This window comes from Centrocercus urophasianus, unplaced genomic scaffold (assembly GCF_019232065.1).
Source record: "Centrocercus urophasianus isolate 14NV4802_14NV808 unplaced genomic scaffold, USGS_Curo_1.0 seq_13, whole genome shotgun sequence".
Taxonomy (NCBI): Eukaryota; Metazoa; Chordata; class Aves; order Galliformes; family Phasianidae; genus Centrocercus; species Centrocercus urophasianus.
In genome coordinates this window covers 23,742,572-23,761,821 of record NW_024884475.1, presented here as the reverse complement: position 1 = coordinate 23,761,821, position 19,250 = coordinate 23,742,572, and the positions used below count along the sequence as shown (strand labels likewise).

The 19,250-nt window shown below is 37.0% G+C and overlaps 2 protein-coding genes across 11 annotated transcripts in view; both read left to right on the top strand.

Moving 5' to 3' along the window:
* The window catches only part of TEC (tec protein tyrosine kinase), a 57,580-nt gene extending 52,375 nt beyond the window's left edge, over positions 1 to 5,205 (top strand). For all 5 annotated transcript variants that reach the window (XM_042812122.1, XM_042812123.1, XM_042812121.1 and 2 more), the window contains 4 exons: positions 356 to 420; positions 1,164 to 1,282; positions 1,626 to 1,783; positions 3,991 to 5,205. In XM_042812122.1, coding sequence (XP_042668056.1) covers positions 356 to 420; positions 1,164 to 1,282; positions 1,626 to 1,783; positions 3,991 to 4,068 — 420 coding nt within the window. In that variant the 3' untranslated portion in view covers positions 4,069 to 5,205. The remainder of the gene's footprint in view (positions 1 to 355; positions 421 to 1,163; positions 1,283 to 1,625; positions 1,784 to 3,990) is intronic.
* An 82-nt stretch (positions 5,206 to 5,287) lies between these two features.
* Positions 5,288 to 19,250, top strand: part of LOC122156887 (tyrosine-protein kinase TXK-like) — a 24,257-nt gene continuing 10,294 nt past the window's right edge. For 5 of the 6 annotated variants that reach the window (XM_042812127.1, XM_042812126.1, XM_042812133.1 and 2 more), the window contains exons 1-9: positions 5,288 to 6,954; positions 11,498 to 11,600; positions 13,142 to 13,347; positions 14,398 to 14,463; positions 15,438 to 15,492; positions 16,267 to 16,346; positions 16,763 to 16,890; positions 17,625 to 17,699; positions 18,629 to 18,800. In XM_042812127.1, the coding sequence (XP_042668061.1) occupies positions 6,770 to 6,954; positions 11,498 to 11,600; positions 13,142 to 13,347; positions 14,398 to 14,463; positions 15,438 to 15,492; positions 16,267 to 16,346; positions 16,763 to 16,890; positions 17,625 to 17,699; positions 18,629 to 18,800 (1,070 nt within the window). In that variant the 5' untranslated portion in view covers positions 5,288 to 6,769. Of the gene's footprint in view, positions 6,955 to 11,188; positions 11,244 to 11,497; positions 11,601 to 13,141; positions 13,348 to 14,397; positions 14,464 to 15,437; positions 15,493 to 16,266; positions 16,347 to 16,762; positions 16,891 to 17,624; positions 17,700 to 18,628; positions 18,801 to 19,250 lie in introns of all 6 variants that reach the window. The other variant, XM_042812128.1, reaches the window with a different exon arrangement.

The following is a 19,250-nucleotide window of genomic DNA, read 5'->3' as shown; positions in this document are numbered from 1 at the left end:
GTGTACAGAAAAAGATGATGTGTCTCTCTCTTGAGAAAATAGAATAAAGTCTCTCAAATGTTTATAGAAAGTTGATAGCTAGTTGTGCTGAAATAACTGTGTATATTTGTGCTATTTTTACCACTCCAAAATGCCTTGAGATCATAATTTTTCCTGGTGGCTTTTTACAAAATGTTTTCGTTGTCAAAACAACGCTTTCAGGAGCCAAATGCACAGGCAGCTTTTCTTCTGGGCCATAGTGTCATATACCAATGTGCTTGGTGAATCAGTGAACTTGCTAGCAGACTCATCAGTCTGTTGCAATTTGTCCGAGAGACTGAAAGTTTTAATGTAAATCTAATGATTCTCTTTGCAGGCTGCCAGAAACTGCTTGGTGAATGATTTGGGAGTGGTTAAAGTATCTGATTTTGGGATGACAAGGTATGGCTGAGTGTGCAAACATAATTGTAGTGATATTGGAAAATTTACCTAGCCCTTTTTCTTTTCTGTAAGAGAATACACAGAAAACAAGGTTACAGGTAATAATGATCTTTTTTGACCTCTCTAAGGAACATTCTTATATTTATTTTTCCAGTGCCTTTAAAGATTATTTGCTCTGTAGTGATGTGACTTGTTCCTTCTAAATTATGGAAAAATAAAACTGTGTAGTTTATTCTTTAGAGAATTAAGTGTCTCTGCATTGAGAATCACAGAATCTCAGGGATTGGCTCTAAACAGACTCCGTGGTCTGACTGGTCTTTTATTAGCATTTTTCTGTTTAAAAACAAAACAAAAACCTCAGAAAAGCAACACAATAGTTGTTGAACCATGACCTGCTTGACTTTTGCCACTTTTCTGTGCTACTGCTCTTGCATGTCCCTGTGTCTAAGTTTAGACTGACCAGTGAGAAACAGAGCAAGAAATGAAATATTTTGCATTGTTTTTCTTGTAATATGGGCATTTGTCTTGCAAGTGGCTTAGGCTTGAGAAGACTCCAAGGTAATAGAAAAAGAAACAGTGTCTTGACTGAGGCCCTAGTGCAAGTCTGATGTAGCTCATTTTCTCATGTGATACTAAGTCATGGCCTTTAGGTGGCAATACGAGCTGCAAATACTCAGTTCCCAATCTAAATAACGATTTGTAGGCTTGGAGGTCAGCTGAAAAACATGATGTTTTCTTTTTAGGTATGTCCTTGATGATCAATACACAAGTTCCTCAGGGGCTAAATTTCCTGTGAAGTGGTGCCCACCAGAAGTTTTTAATTACAGTCGATTCAGCAGCAAGTCAGATGTCTGGTCATTCGGTAAGGTGTTTATCACTGAAACAAAGCACTGTTTTTACATTTTGTCAATTGTGGTTAAATTCTAGTTATCAGGTAGTATCACACATCTAAGAAGGAGGTGACAGAAATCATTTGCTGGGGTTTTATGCTTGCATTCAGCTCCGCAGAGGTCATTAGAGCTGTTATGTATTAAAACACATGCTACTAGAATAAAGTTTATTCGGTGATGACATGTAAGTGCTTGTTCTGTAATATGGTTCTCAAACTATTTTTCTTTTAGTAAGCCTGAGTCCAGAGCTCAAAATGAACATTTATTTTAAGAAATTATTTGCTTATTTTCTTAATGTTTATTTAAATTTTTTAGGTGTTTTAATGTGGGAAGTGTTTACAGAAGGAAAAATGCCCTTTGAAAAAAGTTCCAACTATGATGTGGTAACTATGGTTAGCCAAGGACATCGCTTGTACCGCCCCAAACTGGCCTCCAAGCAGGTATATGAAGTCATGATGATGTGCTGGCAGGAGGTAGGCACTTTTTTATTTTTGTCTTTGAGTTGAAAAAAAAGTTAATCCAGCAACAACAATCAATTGCATTCTTCCTGTAACCAGGGCATCAAGGCCTGAGATCCCAGAAGATTTATTTCTAAATGAACGGTGCCCATACGAGGATAATGGCTGTTGGCTGCTAGGACAGAAAGGAACAGGGTGTCTTTTCTGTACAGGTGGTGTGAGAGAGGCATAATAAGGAATTCAAGGATAAGAAGGTTCTCCTTTATCTACTGTAGATAGTGCATAAAAAAATAGGGTGCAGTAGGTGAGATGTAGACCACAGCTGAATGTTTGTAGACAACTTGTAAATTTGCTGCAACAAGAGAGTCAGCTGAGTCAAGTAGAGGGAATTGTTCTGTGTAGGGATCAATGTGAGAATGGTTTTAGTTCAGTGACAAATATATACCTTAGGTGAGAAGAAGGGAGGGAGGGGGAAAGCGGGGCAGAGCAGTCAAATATAGTTCTGATATAATTGAGACTAATTGAACACATGCTTTGCGCACAGAATGTGAGAAAATAAAAAGGTACAAGCCTGTTTTCCTGTGATCTAATAGTTGACAGTCTTGGAGCTGTATGTCTCTCTCAGGTTTTCATTACAGCTGTAATGATAACAGCCACTGGAGAAATTTCTGTGAAATAAATGAACTATAAGTTTAGTAATAAAATGAAATAATCACTAAGTCTTAATTGATCATGATTATTTCTGCATACAAGCACTGCTTGCAAAACTGTATTAGTCAAAATAGTCCAGAATTGAGGACTTATTTTGATACTGCCTCACTTTACTAATTATCATGGAAACATGATATTAAAACAGAAGCCCTATGAAAAGGTTAGTTGTATTTCATTAGTTGCTTCCAGTTTTCAGAGAGCAATCAGAGGAACTAGGGATGGAAAGTGCTAAATGATTGATTTTCTAGTTTGTCTTTTCTGCATTGGCTGTTGAGGAGAGTCTGCTTTTTTCCTGTAAGAAAGATGACATGCTGTCTGACATTTGTCTTGATTGAGAAGGTGCTGGAACAAGTAGTTAGTCACCAAACTGACTGGTGAATATCTAAAGCTTACAAAGCAGTTGGTTTATGAAATGAAAAGCAGATTAAAAACTACAGTGTCCTGGAGGGCTGCAAAATAACAAACATGTCTATGGTCCCAAAAGGCTTTTCACAGGAGCCAGGAAATTATAGATCATTAAGTTTTGTTTGTATTTGATAACCTGCTTGAAATCTCCATTAAAATGGACTAATAAATCACCGATGAGATAACTAAATTATTTGTTAACACTCCTTCAATATAGATGTATTTTTAGAATTCATATGAACATCAATTAATTGATTAAAAATGTATTGATTTCATGAGAGGTTATTAACAGTAAAACCTAAGCAAGCATTGTGTGAAAGAAGGAATCTTTGCAAATCACAAATGGGGCACAAATAATGGCAACATGCAGTCAGTCTTTGTCATAAAATATGATTAACTCTAGATGTCTCAGTCCTTGCTTGATCAATTTATTAATTATTTGAGAAGTGTGCAAGGCTTCAAAATCCAGCAGGTAATACAAATTTGTTTAGGTTGGTAAGTAGAGGTAAGGTGCAATTTACACTCGCATTCAAAAGATGTTACGTTAACTCTGTCATTAAGGTCAGTAAAGGGACTGTCTCAGTGTACTGTTTTGGTTAAACAAAACAAAGAGGATATTACAACACATAGGGAATTACACGGACAAAAGAATAAATGAAGAATAATATTGCATAAGTCTACAGTGCAGTCTCATTGCATTATATGAAAAATCATATGGAAGTAAAAGATTTTGGAGAATAATGCTCAGAACGCTTAGGAGCATGAGCAAGTTGCATAAAGGAAGACTGGAATAATATATTGGGGCTGGGGTGGGGATGGGTATGGAGAGAGAAATGAGTAAGTGTGGCACTATGCAAAATAATGAATTGCAGGAAAGGTGTAGTCCAGCAGTACATATTATAGTTTTTCACAGCACGGAAATAAAAGTGACACTTTATGAAACTGCAATGCATCCAAAATCTACACGAGAAAATATTTTTTTTTCCACATCACATTTAATAAAGTGGTAAAGTCGTTGCTGCAGAATGATGCTAAGACCAAGATTTATCCAAACCAATAAAGCTTTGTTATTTTCTCATCATAGCTGTACATACTTTTGTTTTTAGAAACCGGAGGGACGCCCAACTTTTGAAGACTTGCTCCATATAATCATTGACATTGCGGAGGGTGAAGATGCTTTCTGAGAAAAGGCAATATCAGTACAAGTACAGAAAAGAAACTACTTTCCAGAGATATTTTGTTTTCAAAGGTTTGGTCCTGGATGCTGCTAGATGCTGCTAAACAGTGTGGGGAGCCCGTAGTGTTTAGTTCAATACAACGACAGTTTCACATGATTTTGGAAAATAAGCACGGTATCTTCAGCAGTAATAACAGTCTTTGTATTTTCTCTGAAAATTCAGCATTGTGTAGCCAGAAAGTAGTGCTCTTTGTGGGGAAAGAAAGTAAAAATGACCCAAGTCTGGGAGCTTAATTTGCATTTATTGATTTGGGTTCATATACGTATGGTCCATGTTTCTGAATTTCTCTTTACACAGGTAGCAGTAGTAGTCACGTGCATGCTTAAAAAAATGAAGGTATCTATTTACTGACATACAAATGTTTCTAGGGATTCTCCAGAAACACTATTCATGGATGTTTCATGACATACCAGGAATGCAAATTTGCCCCTTTCATTTGCACGCAGTGAGTTGTTAACAGCACAGTCTTCAGTTTGTTGTAACACTCAAAAGTGTTGCTTCAGGACTGAGCCATGATGTGCCCTGAGCTATTCTAGGCTGTTTGGTGAACCAGAGACCTTCCACAGACATTACTCGTGACGAATCAGTCCAAGATTCAGCTGGCTGTCAACATACCGTAGTACCTTGTTTTAGATTAATTGTAAAATAATTTATATGCTGTAGGTATTGTAAATATATAAATTTCACGCATTTATTTATATAAACTGTTTTCCCCTTGACATTTTCAAATGCAAGCTTGTCCTACCTTGACTTACATACAACTCTCAATGCATGGGGTTGTAAATGAGAGAAAATGCACTCAAATGTAGTTAAGGAGGACTTTATTTTTCTGTCTGTCATGTGTATGTACATTGATTTAATCTTTCTATTCTTAACAGACAACACTGTACTACATGTGTATATAAATAAATTGAGTATTAATTATTATTTGGAACAACATGTAAAGAGTTGCCACTGATTTACTGTCAAGACATCGTAAGCCAAACTCATTGTTCGTGTAAATATGGCATTGTGATTGTCCATGTATATACATGCCTGTGTGTACACATGCTTTCTATTAAATGCATATATTTTTAATATGAATATATATTTAATTGGATTTGTCTGTGTTTAGTGCAGAAATGGTTGAACTCCTTAATACCTGCATACTCTTTCCCCTGTGCTGGAGGCTGACATCTCCTCAGCCTTGCTGAAGTTTGTTTCAGTTCACCTAACTTTGGACCAAAGCATCTGAAGAGTATTTGCACTTCAGATTTTCTGTACCAACCTTTTGATTAATTCCATTACATGTATGCTTTATTTTTTTTTCTTCTACCACTACCTATACCCTTGTGCTGTGTGTAATGCAGAATAGATTGCCAGTTTGCTTCTCAAAAAACTAGTTTCCATGCAGAGAAGAACATAGCAAAGTTATTTTGAATGAAGTTATTAAAGGTAAGTATGGTTACCTTGACACATTCCATCATTTCTGCATTTCATCATTTCTGTCTTGGAGGGGCTTAGTTTCCTCTCACTGCTTTGTCTAAGCCTTTGTATTTTGAATGAGGAGGAAGTATGAAGAAATGCTTTCTTTTCCTTGTGATATTGCATCAGAAACTTACAGGGTGTCAGAAAGGATTGAAATTATTATTATTATTTTTTTTAAATGATCAAGTCTCACAGCTATGAGAATGAGTTTGCTGAAGTGTTGAGTCGAAACCACTACCAATTTAATACCAACAGCAAATATTGTTAAAGGGAAAATTCTTGCGTTTTCTATCTGGAACAGGAAAAGTAATGTGGATGACCTAAGGTAAGCCAGGCTCATCCTTCTTCTAGCTGCTCCTTTGAATTCCAATTTCTTGGTGGACACATTGCAAGGTATGGCATTGCCAACACCTCTGACACTGTAAATAGTTTTACAGGAATAAGTAGTATTTCACTTAAAACATATATGAAGCATTGAATTATCAGGAGAGTAATAATTTCTAGTAAACTTTACGGATGTTTCTTTATTCTACAACAATTATGTGTTGATCTGTATGATAAAGATTACCCTAACTGTACTGGTATTTGGCAGATTTCCTCAGTGAAGATGTGCACTTAAGATGACTCTTGAAATGCTGTACTTCACCTGCCTCTTTATGCTGCCCAAGTATAATTTTTACATATCCCTCATTGGGTTTGATGCTTACGTGACCTATCAGGAACTGCGAGGCCACCTCATTTTTAGATGAATGCATTTTTCAGTTGAATATACCCTCAGATGATTACTTTTGGGATGAATCAGAACAGTCTTTGAGGCAGCTCTCTTGGCAACCTTCTCATGTGATCAAAGGCAGGTTAAAATACCATGTCATCATTTCTTCTGAGTGAGCTCAGTGACTTCTTAATCAACTTCATGTTTTCTCCTCCTTTTTATTAATTTTTTTTTTTTCCCCTAAATGTCAGGATCAAAAATTTATGAGAATGGGACCAAATTCTGTGGCATACAGCTGCTGGATGTTTTTACCGTTTTCAGCAGTAGTTAGCCCTACTGATCATAGTTCAATATATATATATTTTTTTCTGTAAAGTCTATGTTGGATTTTAGAAAGCAGACTTTTTTTCATGATTTCTCCTTTAAAAAAAAAAAAAAAAAAAAAAAAAAAAAAGCCACTTAACAGGCATGAGATTAATATCTAGTAGGTTGTTTTTAAGGAAAGTAGGCGGGGACAGGCTGTATTTGTGTTTTACCTTGCTTCACAGAAGAGCTAAGAGCACTGCTGGGGTATTTACAGGCACAGCTGATGAAGGAAGGTTTGCATTTTCATGTGAATCTAAGAAGAGAACCAGATATGATTCTTTCAACCTGTAAGTAAACTGGCCCACATTTTTCTCTTGAAGTATTGTTTCATGCAGCAGTTGTGTGTGCGTAGCAAATGAGCTACTTAATTATTGCCATAACGATGCCCAACAGTTTTCTCTTGTGCAGCTTGGTTGCAGATTGAGTTATCTGTATTTGGACTCCTTTTCTTGACTTTCAAAATTACTACATAAATATGAATTGAATCCATTATATGACGGATTCAGCAAAGCATCTGTCTTTTCTGATGGAAATTGTTGTAAATGTGGAGATATTCCCATATGCTGTCCTTAGTGGCACATAGAAATTAGATACAAATAAGAAGTTTGGTAGAACTTGAGCCTGCTTTCCTCCAGTGCAGAATTTATACACGGAAAAATACGGAAAGCCTAAGTTTGTACATTTGAAAAGCTGAAAGCTTGTCTTTTGAAGTATTTTTAGCAGCACTGGTATTTTCTACTAGATTACATATCAGATGTAGTTGATTAGGAGGCATATTGAGTGTTATGGTAAAGACTTGGTTTTGCTGGGTGAAGCTGAATTTGAGTTTTTCCTCAGAATAGCGTTGTATAGAGTTAACGTATCCCTACTGAAGCGCAAGAACTCTGCAGAACATACTATAAAAATACATATCCTAGAAATGGGCTACGGCACTTTCAAAATCAGTAGCACTTTGAGATGCAGAGAATCAGAAAAGTGATCAAAGTGAATCAGATCAAGAGACTTAAGAAATAATAAAACGCTGATTGTAAGAACTCATCTGCAACCTGTTGCTTTTGTCTAATCCTTTGATACTATTTCCCAAAGTCTACAAAATTGAGTGAGGTATAACTAAAGATGGGGAAGATTGCACATTTGTGACCAATATGCATACTGTCACACAATTTTATCAACATGATGCATTCTGCTTGATGTTCTAGGACTTTTTTAGGCAAACTACTGGTAGCAATGGACCATCTCAAAGAACTTACATCTTTCCACTGTCTTTTCTTTTTTTTTTGTTTTTGTTTTTGTTTTTGTTTTTTTCTGCTTTGTGAGTGTTTGTCAAGTGAGTGTCGGCATCTCATTCCTAGGATTTCTGCTTCTTCCACAGGACTCACTTGTCAATATATCTTCTCTCTTCTCAAAACCAGGCAAGCTACAAAAAAAAAAAAAAAAAAAAAAAAAAAAAAAGTTGATTTTGGGCATCATAGTCCTATAAATAGGTTATCATGGTTTGTGCTGGTGTTAGGTTTCATACTTGTTAATCTGTCATCAGGAAAATGCGACTTTTAAAAAACCAATTTCTAGGAAGAAAAAGATACTGGTAATGAAATGGGCCACATTTTTTGTCCCTATGTTAAACTATTTGTAGAATTGGCTGATCTCTGAGATTGCAAATGTTTGTTGGAAATTAGAAATAGAAAATTCTCCCCAAAGCTAAAGAATCCTGGATTCAGTAGCCTAAATTCTCATCTTGTTTGAGTTGAACCTACATTTCAGGTTCTCCACCCAACTGATTTCTTAGAGATCCTTACTTCCTAAGGATCAAAGCCAAGTGTATTTTTGTAGCTTATGTTTTGACAGAGCTCAAGGGAACGTGGACTGAAAGGACTAGTGGCGCTGTGGGTGCTGGAGAATTTTCTTCTTTCTGAAGTGCTGCATTCACTGATACCACCACTGCTTAATTTTTAAATAACGAACTCTTCAATGATCAGAGGATCAAGGGCTACTAATATGTATGCAGCTAAACATCTTTGAATCCAGTGTTTTGTTTAAGAAAAGGTCCTTAATTCAAAACAGGGAAATCAGAATTATTGCACTGATTCCTGTAATATGATTTAGGGTGATATGATTTAGCAGAAAAGAGATTCAAGAGGAAATGCTAAAAATCCACTTTTAATTTCTTACTTGCTTTTTTTTTATTCATTTAAATATGGAGAGATGTCTATTTAATTTTAACTTTTTTTAAATTTTGGTTTAAAGCTTTTGAGTAGAAGAAGATAAAGACAAAGGAAGAGCCTCAGTTGTTGGGAGGGTGTGTGCAGCCATAAAAGCCTCAGGCAGGAAGTGCAGGTTTCCTGTAGCTGTGCAGTGAGCATCACAGGGGCATCTGGAGCAGTCCTACATGTAGAGATCTGCTTGTGTTGCTAGCAAAGATACAGATGTAGGCCCCTTTAATCAAATTGTTCAGCATGGCAAAGCTGTCACTATTTGCAGTGTTGGCCAAATATGTCAAAAAAGGAGGTTGGTGTAGGACAGGCTTTTCTGGCTACAGCCATGGTCTAACCTATGCATTGACATCCAGCTTTGGCTGTGTGTTGCCATCTTTAAAATCTTCCTTGAACATCAATTTCGTGTTACGCTGAAACTCTGAAGTGTTTCTAGTTATTTCTAATAAGCTTCTATGAGGACACAAATCTAATGAGAAATGACTTTAATCATTTAATCATCAGAAATAGACAAGTTTTCTTTTTGCACCTCACTTAAATAATAATTAAACTTCTAGGGTTTTTCGTTTGTTTTTCTTTTCTCTTTTTTTTCTCTTTTTCTTTCTGTCTTTTTTTTTTTTTTCCAGGAGCAGAAAAGCAATATAAATAAAACAGAAATATTTCCCAGCTGATTTTTTTGAAAGGATTGTTTGTTCCAAGCTTGATCACATTGAAGACACTAGCAAACTCAATTCTACTGCCCAACAATGCTAGAGACTGTGTTCAAAGTTAAGCTGCTGTAGTTTTAAGCAGCTGAGAGACAGCTTAATACACTTAAGTTGTGCAGCAAATAAATTACATTACCTTCAAGTTTTTGGCCTGGTTTCTTCAAAGAAAATTGTCGCTGTCATCTGGTTTGGGTATTTTGCATAGCTGTTAGTGGAAACTTTTATCAAACAGTTGATTGTGTCTTCTGATTAGTGTAGGTCGGCTACCTTCCCACACAGCAGGTTCTTTACAGGATGCTGCTCTAAGTCTAAGGGAAATGCCCTACAACTTTCATGACAAATACTCTAATCAAAACACATATAAAATAGGTCTCTTCCACAACTGACTGAGAACTACTTTTTCTTACCTTTCTGACATCTGTTATTTTCTCCTTTTTCTTTTATTACAATGAGATTTACTGACTCATATTCCTTTATAAAGAAAATAATTGCTTTTTTGGGGGTTACTAAATGTTTTGGTAGCACGTCAGCACAGTGCTGAACTATTGATAAAATACATTGACAAATACTGTCACAGGTTGACAGAAAAACAAAACCTTTTTATTCAAAGACAGGTTGTTAGGATTAACGAGCCAAAAACTGTATGAGGGAGAAACAAGTGAAGACGTGGTATGTGCAAGGATACATCGTGTAAATGATCATAGAGTTATCTAGGTTGGAGAAGACCGTGAATATCACCAAGTCCAACTGTCAACAGGCAAAAAGAGCAAAATACCTAGACCTTAGGAACCCTATTTCAAATAACATTCTGAGACCTGTTCTTGTGCTATGACCTCCATACCAGAGCCTGTGTCGAACTGGAATAGTGTGGATGTCAACCTTTTAAAGATTTCAAGTCTTTGTAATGACTTCTAATCCATTTTAAATCAGCTGGAATTATAGTGTATTATCCTTGCTCCTCGTACAAGATATACCACACTAACATTTCTGTAAATGTACAATGTAAGTGATGGTGTTTCTGTTGTATTTATTTCAGAATTAACAACCACTAGTAAGTAAGTGTAAAGTACATATTTTGTTAAACCTGGGTTAATGAATATATTATGTGAATGGCTGGAACAGAATCAGGGAAATCAGTATTGATTTAAATAATAAAATATACTGTATGTCCTTTGAGTAAGTCTCAGAATAAGAAAATCTAATGCAAATGCTGGTCTGTATTTGGCTCAGGTGATGTAGAAATTCTGATTGCTGAAGAGGATCGGTTCTCTATCTCTTGTCCATAATGATATTCCCATGTCATTCTGTTTACAGGCAGTATGATCATTTAGATCAGTACATACCTCACTGATGTCTTTTTTTTTTTTTCTTTCTGATTTAATGAGCGGCCTCGTAACTAAAAGAGATTTTAATGCTGCTAGTGGTAGATACAGGTGGGTTGGGAGGAAAGCTCAGCTCTCTTTGGTGGATGCAAATTCCACCTTAATGTTTTGCTAGATATCTCACAGCAGGAAAGAATTAATAATAGAGCTAAGTAGTCATTCATTATGTAAATTTCATAAACAAACAATCAGTGCATATGCGGAAAATGTTCTTATTTACAGATCACACCATCCAGTCTGTTTTCTGCTGCTGCTGCTGCTGTGAGGTACAAAAACGGTATGTGAAGTCCTCAGATTTTCAGCAATTGAGACAGTCAAAATGTCTATACATAAAGTCCATCTATTTTAAAAACTTGTAAAATTTTCAAAGTCCATCAATCTTCAGTAGAAATACTAATTGTGCAGAAGTTTAAAGAAGCTCTATCCTGCACATCCCTAATGTGAATGAAGCTGTACATTTCCATAAATATTTTCATGTGGATGTTTATATAAGTGTAATCACAAAAACACTTCTTATTTTTTTGAAATTAGAGCAATGAGAACAAAGATAAATGTGGACCCTGACACTGACCTGGAGTCCCAGTACACAGCCTCTCAATCAGAGGATTCCTATGCACCTACTTGGAAGTGTAAGGTAAGTAACATTTTGGCAGATGAAAAAAACTGAGATGATGTGACATCCAGTGGCTCACTGCTGAAACAAGCAGAGGAGTAACTGGCTCTTGAGCACATAGGTTGCTTTGTTGCGTAATTGTTTAAAAAATTAGAGTATTGAAAGATTCATTCTGATGGAAAGACAGGATTGTAGTGGGTTCCCAAGTTTGCTGTCATGGATGAGGGTAGTTCATTCTCTAACTTTTGAGTTTGGCTGGTGGAGGTGGGAAAGGTGGGACTACCCTTTAGGAAGGCACAAATTCAACATCACAGAATTGCGGGAGTGAGAAGTGACCTCAAGAGATCATTGAGCCCAGCCTTGTACTAAAGTAGGTGCCCTATAATACGTCATATAGGTAGGCACCCTGATAGGTCTTGAATATCTCTGTAGAAAGAGACCCTGCAATCTCTCTGTTCAACATATTCCAGTACTCTGTCTTCCTTACTGTAAAGAAGTTTTTCCTCATACTTGCATGGATCTTCCTTTGTTCGAGTTTTAAGCCATTACTACTTGTTCTATCACTACATGCCACCAAGAAGAGCCTGGCCTTATCTATTTGCCTTCCATCTCCTTTTAGATATTTATAAACATTAATGAGATCACCCCCCAGTCTTCCTTTCCCTAGGCTGAACAGACTGATGGTACTCAGCTATTCCTCATACAGGAGATGTTCCAGGCCCTTTATCATCTTTGTGGCCTTCTGCTGGATTCCTTCCAGGAGATCCCTGCCTGTTTTGAACTGGGGAGCCCAGAACTGGACAGTCATCTAAAAATGGCCTCATCAGGGGAGAGTAGAGGGGGAGGATCACTTCCCTTGACCAGCTGGTCACACTTGTTTTAATGCACTCCAGAATACCACTGGCCTTCTTGGCCATCAGGGCTCACTGCTGGCTCATGGTCAACCTATTGTTCACCAGGACACCCAGGTCCTTCTCTGCAGAGTTCCTCTCCAGCAGTTCACCCCCTAACTTGTACTGATGCACACATCCATCCAACTTGCTCAGCTTCACGTGAAAAGTCCACCTCAGTTTTGCTAGATCTAAATTGAATTAATTTGAGTTGTCAGAGCATAACTGAAGGCAAAACTAAAACCTAACCTGATGCGTAAGAAAAAGCTTATGTTCCTGCTCAATTGTTAAAAATGTTTATAGTGCTCTCCATGTTAATTCATCAGACAAATTGCCACTGTTTTCAATGCTGCTCTGCTAATTTACACTAACTTGTCCTAGCAATTGTACTATGTAGCAGTCACCCAAAGAACAGGGGGAAGATTAGATAGATGGCTTGTCTTTTATTTACTTTACTTCCCATTTTAACTTTGACTTTGATACCAAACTATTCAACTGTGAGCTGTACTGTTTTACAAGTAATAGTTTTACAAGGTTATTGTGCTGTATGGCAGGAATTTATGACCATGATTAGTACCTTTTAGTTACTGAGATGCTATAGAAGTAGGGGAATTATACAAGAAATAGATGAGAGAAAATACTAATTATGGAAGATACTTTCTTTTTCACTAGCATAAGAAGAAATTGCATGTAAAGAACAAGCCTTTACCTCCTCTGCCTGCTGAGGCTTTTGAAGACTACACAAAGAAACTCAAAGTTATTGCACTATATGACTTTTTCGCTCGAGGACCGTCTGATTTAACACTCAAGCAGTCAGAAGAATACATTATCCTTGAACAGTATGATCCTCACTGGTGGAAGGCTAGAGACCAGTATGGGTAAGAGACTGGGCATCTAATTTTAAACCCTCTTCCTACAGAGAAATAAAAAGAACAGCCCTTTGTAGGATTATCTTACAACCCTCTAAGCATGTAGGATGAGGTGCATGTAATTTTAATGGAGGTTTGAAGGTATAGAGAATGTATGTACAAGGGACGTGGGTTAATTGAGAAGAGTTTGGACAGTATCTAGCACTCCAGAAATGAGGTGGCAACTCCTCTCTGCTGGGAATACAAGGTTAAGTCATAGGCTTAGTAACTTCCAAAACAACATAAGTACATCTGAGGACTATGTGAACCACTGGGCTTTGAGCCATGTGAAAATCCAGCTTTATATGCTTCAAGTGCTCTACCACGTGTTGTGTATGTGTAAAGTCTTCATAAAGACCACAGAGACTGGTAAGACATTTAAGTTAAACAAAACCCCTAATCAAAGGTTCTTGGACATTTTAGAGAACTGGATAACTTCTTTTAGGATCCTTGCTGCACTTATATATTTTTTCATGATGTTTCTCTTTCTCCACAATTTTTCAGTGTGTCCTGTAATCTGATATGAAGAGTGATTACATGTTATGTAATAACTATCTCCTTTTCATTCACATCCCTCCTTTAAATACTTTTAAACACTTATTCTCAAGTCAGATTTGCCATTAGAGTCCACTTTGTTATTATTTTGTATATGTTCAACCACACACTTTCTGTTTCTTCGTATTGAAGATCTGTTACAAGGATAAAGCTAGTGACTTCTGATTTGGAAGAAATGTCACTTTTTTTCTAATCTTTCTTTTGATTTTACTTGAAAATTTTCCTCAACATGCTGTTCTTGGCACTCTACTAAGTACCGTCATTTCAGTAGCCATTCACAGACGGGGGCAGAAACACTTTGCCTCAGGTGAAAGGAGTTATATTCTTATTTGATTCTCATGCTGGGATTCAGTATTTAAAGACATATAGTATAAATAACTTCTGTCATTCAGTAAAAGAAGATGTGTATCTTAGTCCTATTAATATTTTACATCTTACTGTTATATTATCCTTAATACGTTTCAGGAACGAAGGTCTAATTCCTAGCAACTATGTTACTGAGAACACAAAAAGTAATTTAGAAACATATGAGTAAGTACTCTTGAAGACAATGACTCTACTTTCTTTTCTAAAGATTGAGTGGTAAGTTTTGGCGCTTGATCTTTCAGCTTTTACCAGAAGACTGACTGTGAACAGGTGTTCTCTTTGTTCTCTTTATTGAAGCCTTTTTTGTTGTTGTTGTTGTTACAAAATATCACCCTTAGAATGTGTTAAACGTTTTTATTGTGGTCTGTCTGTTTGGACTGTATAATATGATGATGACACCAAGCTGAGCTGTGCAGTTGATACAGCAGAAGGGAGGGATGCCATCCAGAGGGACCTCGATAAATTCAAAAGATGGGTCCATGTGAACCTAATGAGGTTCAACAAAACAAGGTGCAAGGTTTTGAACCTGGGTCGAGCTAACCTCAGGTGTGTGTGCAAACTTGGAGAAGAACTCCTTGAGAGTAGCCCTGCTTAGAAGAATTTAGGGGTTGTGATTGATGAAATCAATCATAATAATCATATAATTATGATAAATCATAATGACAGAATCTAGATATGTCCTATTTCTGTAGGCTTACTACATAGTATCTCTTCATTCTGATCTCTTCCCTTTGTGAACATCCTGTTGATTATCTAGAATCTATTTTCAGTTTCTTCAGCCTGGTTTCCTGGAGAGAAAAGTAAAATACATCATAACTCCAGAGAAGAGGGGGCTGAAGCAGCTTCACTGTAAAATTCATCAAAATTTAGCATAAATGTTTCCTGTTTTTTTTCCTTTTATTTCACCTCACGTTTAATTATAGTGAATCACATTCAGTGGGGAAAGTATTTGTCATATTTACTGTGGTCTAATGAAGTATTTCCAAATTAAGAGATGCTTGATATGCAACAGTGGTTAGTTCTATTCAGGTGTTAACATTGGAGACAGAGCAACTATTAAGACTAACCCTTATTTCTGTGAAGCAGAACAAACATTAATTTGTACTGGCTGAAGTTGATGTGTCATCTCCTTGTTGCAGGTGGTATTGCAAGAGCATCAACAGAAGCCAGGCAGAACTACTTTTGCGACAGAAGGTAATTCCGCCTGTATGTTGAGTTAATATCTACAAAGGATTATCAGTAGAGGCATCATGAGAGTTTCAACAGCCAAATCCAACTCTGTTTGACATACAGTAAGAGAAGGTACTTTAAAATAAAAGGATGGTTTTCTGGGGTACAGTGTAGTGCAGACTGTCCAGACATCCCAAAATTTTGCATTGTAACCCCAGCAAATTCTATTAAGATTTTCCATATTGAATGACATGAGTTACGTGGAGCTTACTGTGCTTGTCTTTGGTGTGAAACACTGAAGACTTAAATCCTTGCAGAAGTTAGTGAGGTGGTAGAGCTTAACAAAACCCCTGATCCTTCCTTATATACAGATCAAACAATTCGTGCTGTGTTCTATCCTCTATCTCTGATGGGCATTTAGATGTCATCTAGCTTGTGTAAAATTCAAGGGCTCAAGGGCTAATACAGGGCTTGGGCAAGATAGAGCAGAGAAGAACACCAAAGATTAAATTGTTTTACAGCAATTATCTAGTGACTTGTATAATCCGAATTTTTAATAAATGAAAGAATTTTCACTATTTCACACTGAAGAGTGTAATTCACACAAAATATTTAACTCTGGCATTTGATATTTTCCTTTGGTTAATTTTGCTCTGCTTTGTTATCAATTCCTGTTCACTGCTGCTGTATCACCCTCCCAAGTAGTCGTAGGTACACCAGTGAAATCAGTAATCATCTGCAAGTGCTATTTCAGGAGACTTTTATTCAAGAAAGTAAATGTCTGCATTTCTTTAATAGTCCAAAGAAGGCTCATTTGTTGTCAGAGATTCAAGCCAACAGGGAATCCTTACACTGTCTGTGTATTCACGGTCTAAAGGGTGAGTTGCTGTGATGGTTGTGATTTGATTGAAAATGTGAAGGAAGAGTTTCCCTAAAACTCCTTGGGATGAGGGGCAGGCTGGATATATGGTGCAAGGGAGCAATGAGGCACCAGCACTATTTGTGCAGCACTACAGTCAATGAATTGCAGCCCATATACTGAAATGCTGGTGCTGGGCTTTTGGGAGTCAGGGTGCCAATATCCTATGATAAGATCAATTGCATTCACAGAAACCCTGAAATACTCTACTCCAAGGACTGATCATCTCAGCAGTGTGGCACAAACAATAAAGCCTTACAATCCCATTTTGCCTGTTTTTACACAAAGTGCTCTGGCTGCCATACCAGTAAAATATAGTTACATTTGTAGTATCAAATATTTTTACTGACAATCATAATCTTTTGTTGATTTCAGAACTCATGGTGGAGACATTCGACATTATCAAATTAAGAAAAACCACTTGAAACAGTATTATGTAGCAGAAAAATATCTATTCTCCTCTATTCCTGATCTCATTCAATATCATCAACACAATGCTGCAGGTAATGGATGTAAGCTGATAAGGTTTTACTACTGATGTCCTGAAGCTCATCAAGACTTTGAGAAATTGGATGTCAGTCTTGAACTAATCATTCCCTTCCAAAAAGATACACATTTTTTTCTATTGGTAGTAAATTCAAGTATACTGTGATCCTTTCTGCTGAAGTTGTAGCTGCAATGTGCATATATCCTGGGGGAAATGAAAATACCAAACTCATATATATGAATGAAATTTCATTCATAAAAATGAATGAAACTAGAAGCCTTGTGTTCTTACCCGCTCTGTATTCTATTGATTCATATTTGATTGAATGTGACTTGCATTAAATTTGATCATAGTTCTTTCATTGCCTTCAACTCAGCAGCTTGCATGCATGCAATCTGAGGAAAAACAGGAGAAAAACAGGAGCTGTGCTATGCACCAGCAGGCAGCTTTTGCAGATTTTGGCACACACAAACAAAAGGCAGAATTGGGAGGCACAAGGACTCTCCAACACTGACTTGCAGCCTATCTGATTTAGCCACCCCTACTTGTTGGCTCATGGCAGCCTTTTTTAATTTCTAGCATTCAAAATGCCATTCATTCTTGGTTCTGCCTGTCATTTCAATATGGATTAAAACGTTTTTTTTCCACGAGTGAGTAGAGACAAAAATATTTTTTGAGAGCAAGTATAATGTAGTATACTTAAATATGGAGCAATTTGTCAACTGAATATTGGTGCTTTGTTTCCTGCAGGTCTTATCACCCGTCTTCGACATCCAGTCAGATCAATCAGATGTTCCTCACCAGCAACAGCAGGATTTAGTTATGGTAAATTCTTTATCCTGTTTTGGTGGAAACCTGGGTATCTGGGAAAGAGTTGAGATTGCATTCATACAGCTAATAACTGTGTCTGTTAAATTTCCCAGCCATAAGAAACACATAATCAGCTTCATAATCACCAGACTCACACACCTCAGGTGTCAAATCCAAATGAAAGGCCTGGCTCAATTTCTTCGGTTTAGTGAAGATCTTCTTTCACAACCACTAATGCCTTTCTGGACTTCCATAAGCAGACCAGAAACTCACATATACATTTAACAGATTTGATTTTTTTATTTAAAAGTCTATGAAAATAAAATTAATATTGTCGATGGGGAAGATTTTGTCAATTATGGAAGTTTTAGAAATAAGAATGATGTCTTACACAGCGTTAGAAAACAAGCAGTAAATGCTGGTGCTGTGCATGCAGATCAGGAAGTTAATATTAACTGATAGATGTGTATGTATGAATATACACATATGTATTTGTATGTACGTGTATATATATCTGTATGAATTTCCAAAATTTGTACTGTGCATTTTTACTGTGAATCAGTATCAAGGCTTAATATTTCTGGAGGGCAGAACTATTGGTAGTTTCAATAGAGACAGTCAGTGACTTTTTCTATGGCTGTATTAGCCCTTTGGAACTGATTTAAAGTTAAAAACATAGATGACAGTGCCAAAAAAAAAAAATCCTCAGAGGTAATCAAAGCCAATTTCTTGCCTTATCTTCAAGCCTCAGGCTTTCCTATGTTAAACAATTTAAACAGCATTCTACAAGCTGTAAAGTACCACTCATGTATGAACACATGAAAATTCCAGATAACTAAAATCCATGCTATAGCTGATGAACAGTTGTGATACTTTGCTGTGTGCATTAACTGCAGATAGGCATGTCTCCTAGACTATTGTAATATACAGGATTGTTTTTATAGAGGAGTGGGAATTGAACCCCTCAGAACTGACGTTTATGAAAGAGCTTGGGCGTGGGCAGTTTGGAATTGTTCATCTGGGTAAATGGAAAGCAACCATCAAGGTTGCCATCAAAAAAATCAACGAAGGTGCCATGTCTGAAGACGATTTCATGGAGGAGGCCAAATTGATGATGTAAGTACAAAGTTATTCTGGCTCACAGATGACACTGAGATGACCAAGAAACAAACATAACCTAAGTCCATTTAAAACAAAGCTATTGTGATGGGAATAGTGGACCAAAAAGCCAGTGTAATGGTTGCTAAATCGCTCACCAGGGCCTTTCTTTAGCATGTGTGCTGCTTTGCATTTGGAGCCTAGCAGGCAATAAATGTGCTGACAGTTACTCCTACAGCCATTCTTTTGTCTATAACTCAGTGCCTCTAGGAGCATGGGCAGAACTAACTAAACCTAACTTCTCAGAAGCTGTATTGCCATTCCTGCTAATTTTGAAAATTAGGGAATTATCCGGACCAGGTGTTGGCTCAATCCATAGAAAGAGGTAAAAACAGAGGTGTCATGTCAGGCTGAGCAGAGCCCATAGGGAAAGCCATGGGCTTGCAGCCTCTCATGTCCCCTGCCTGA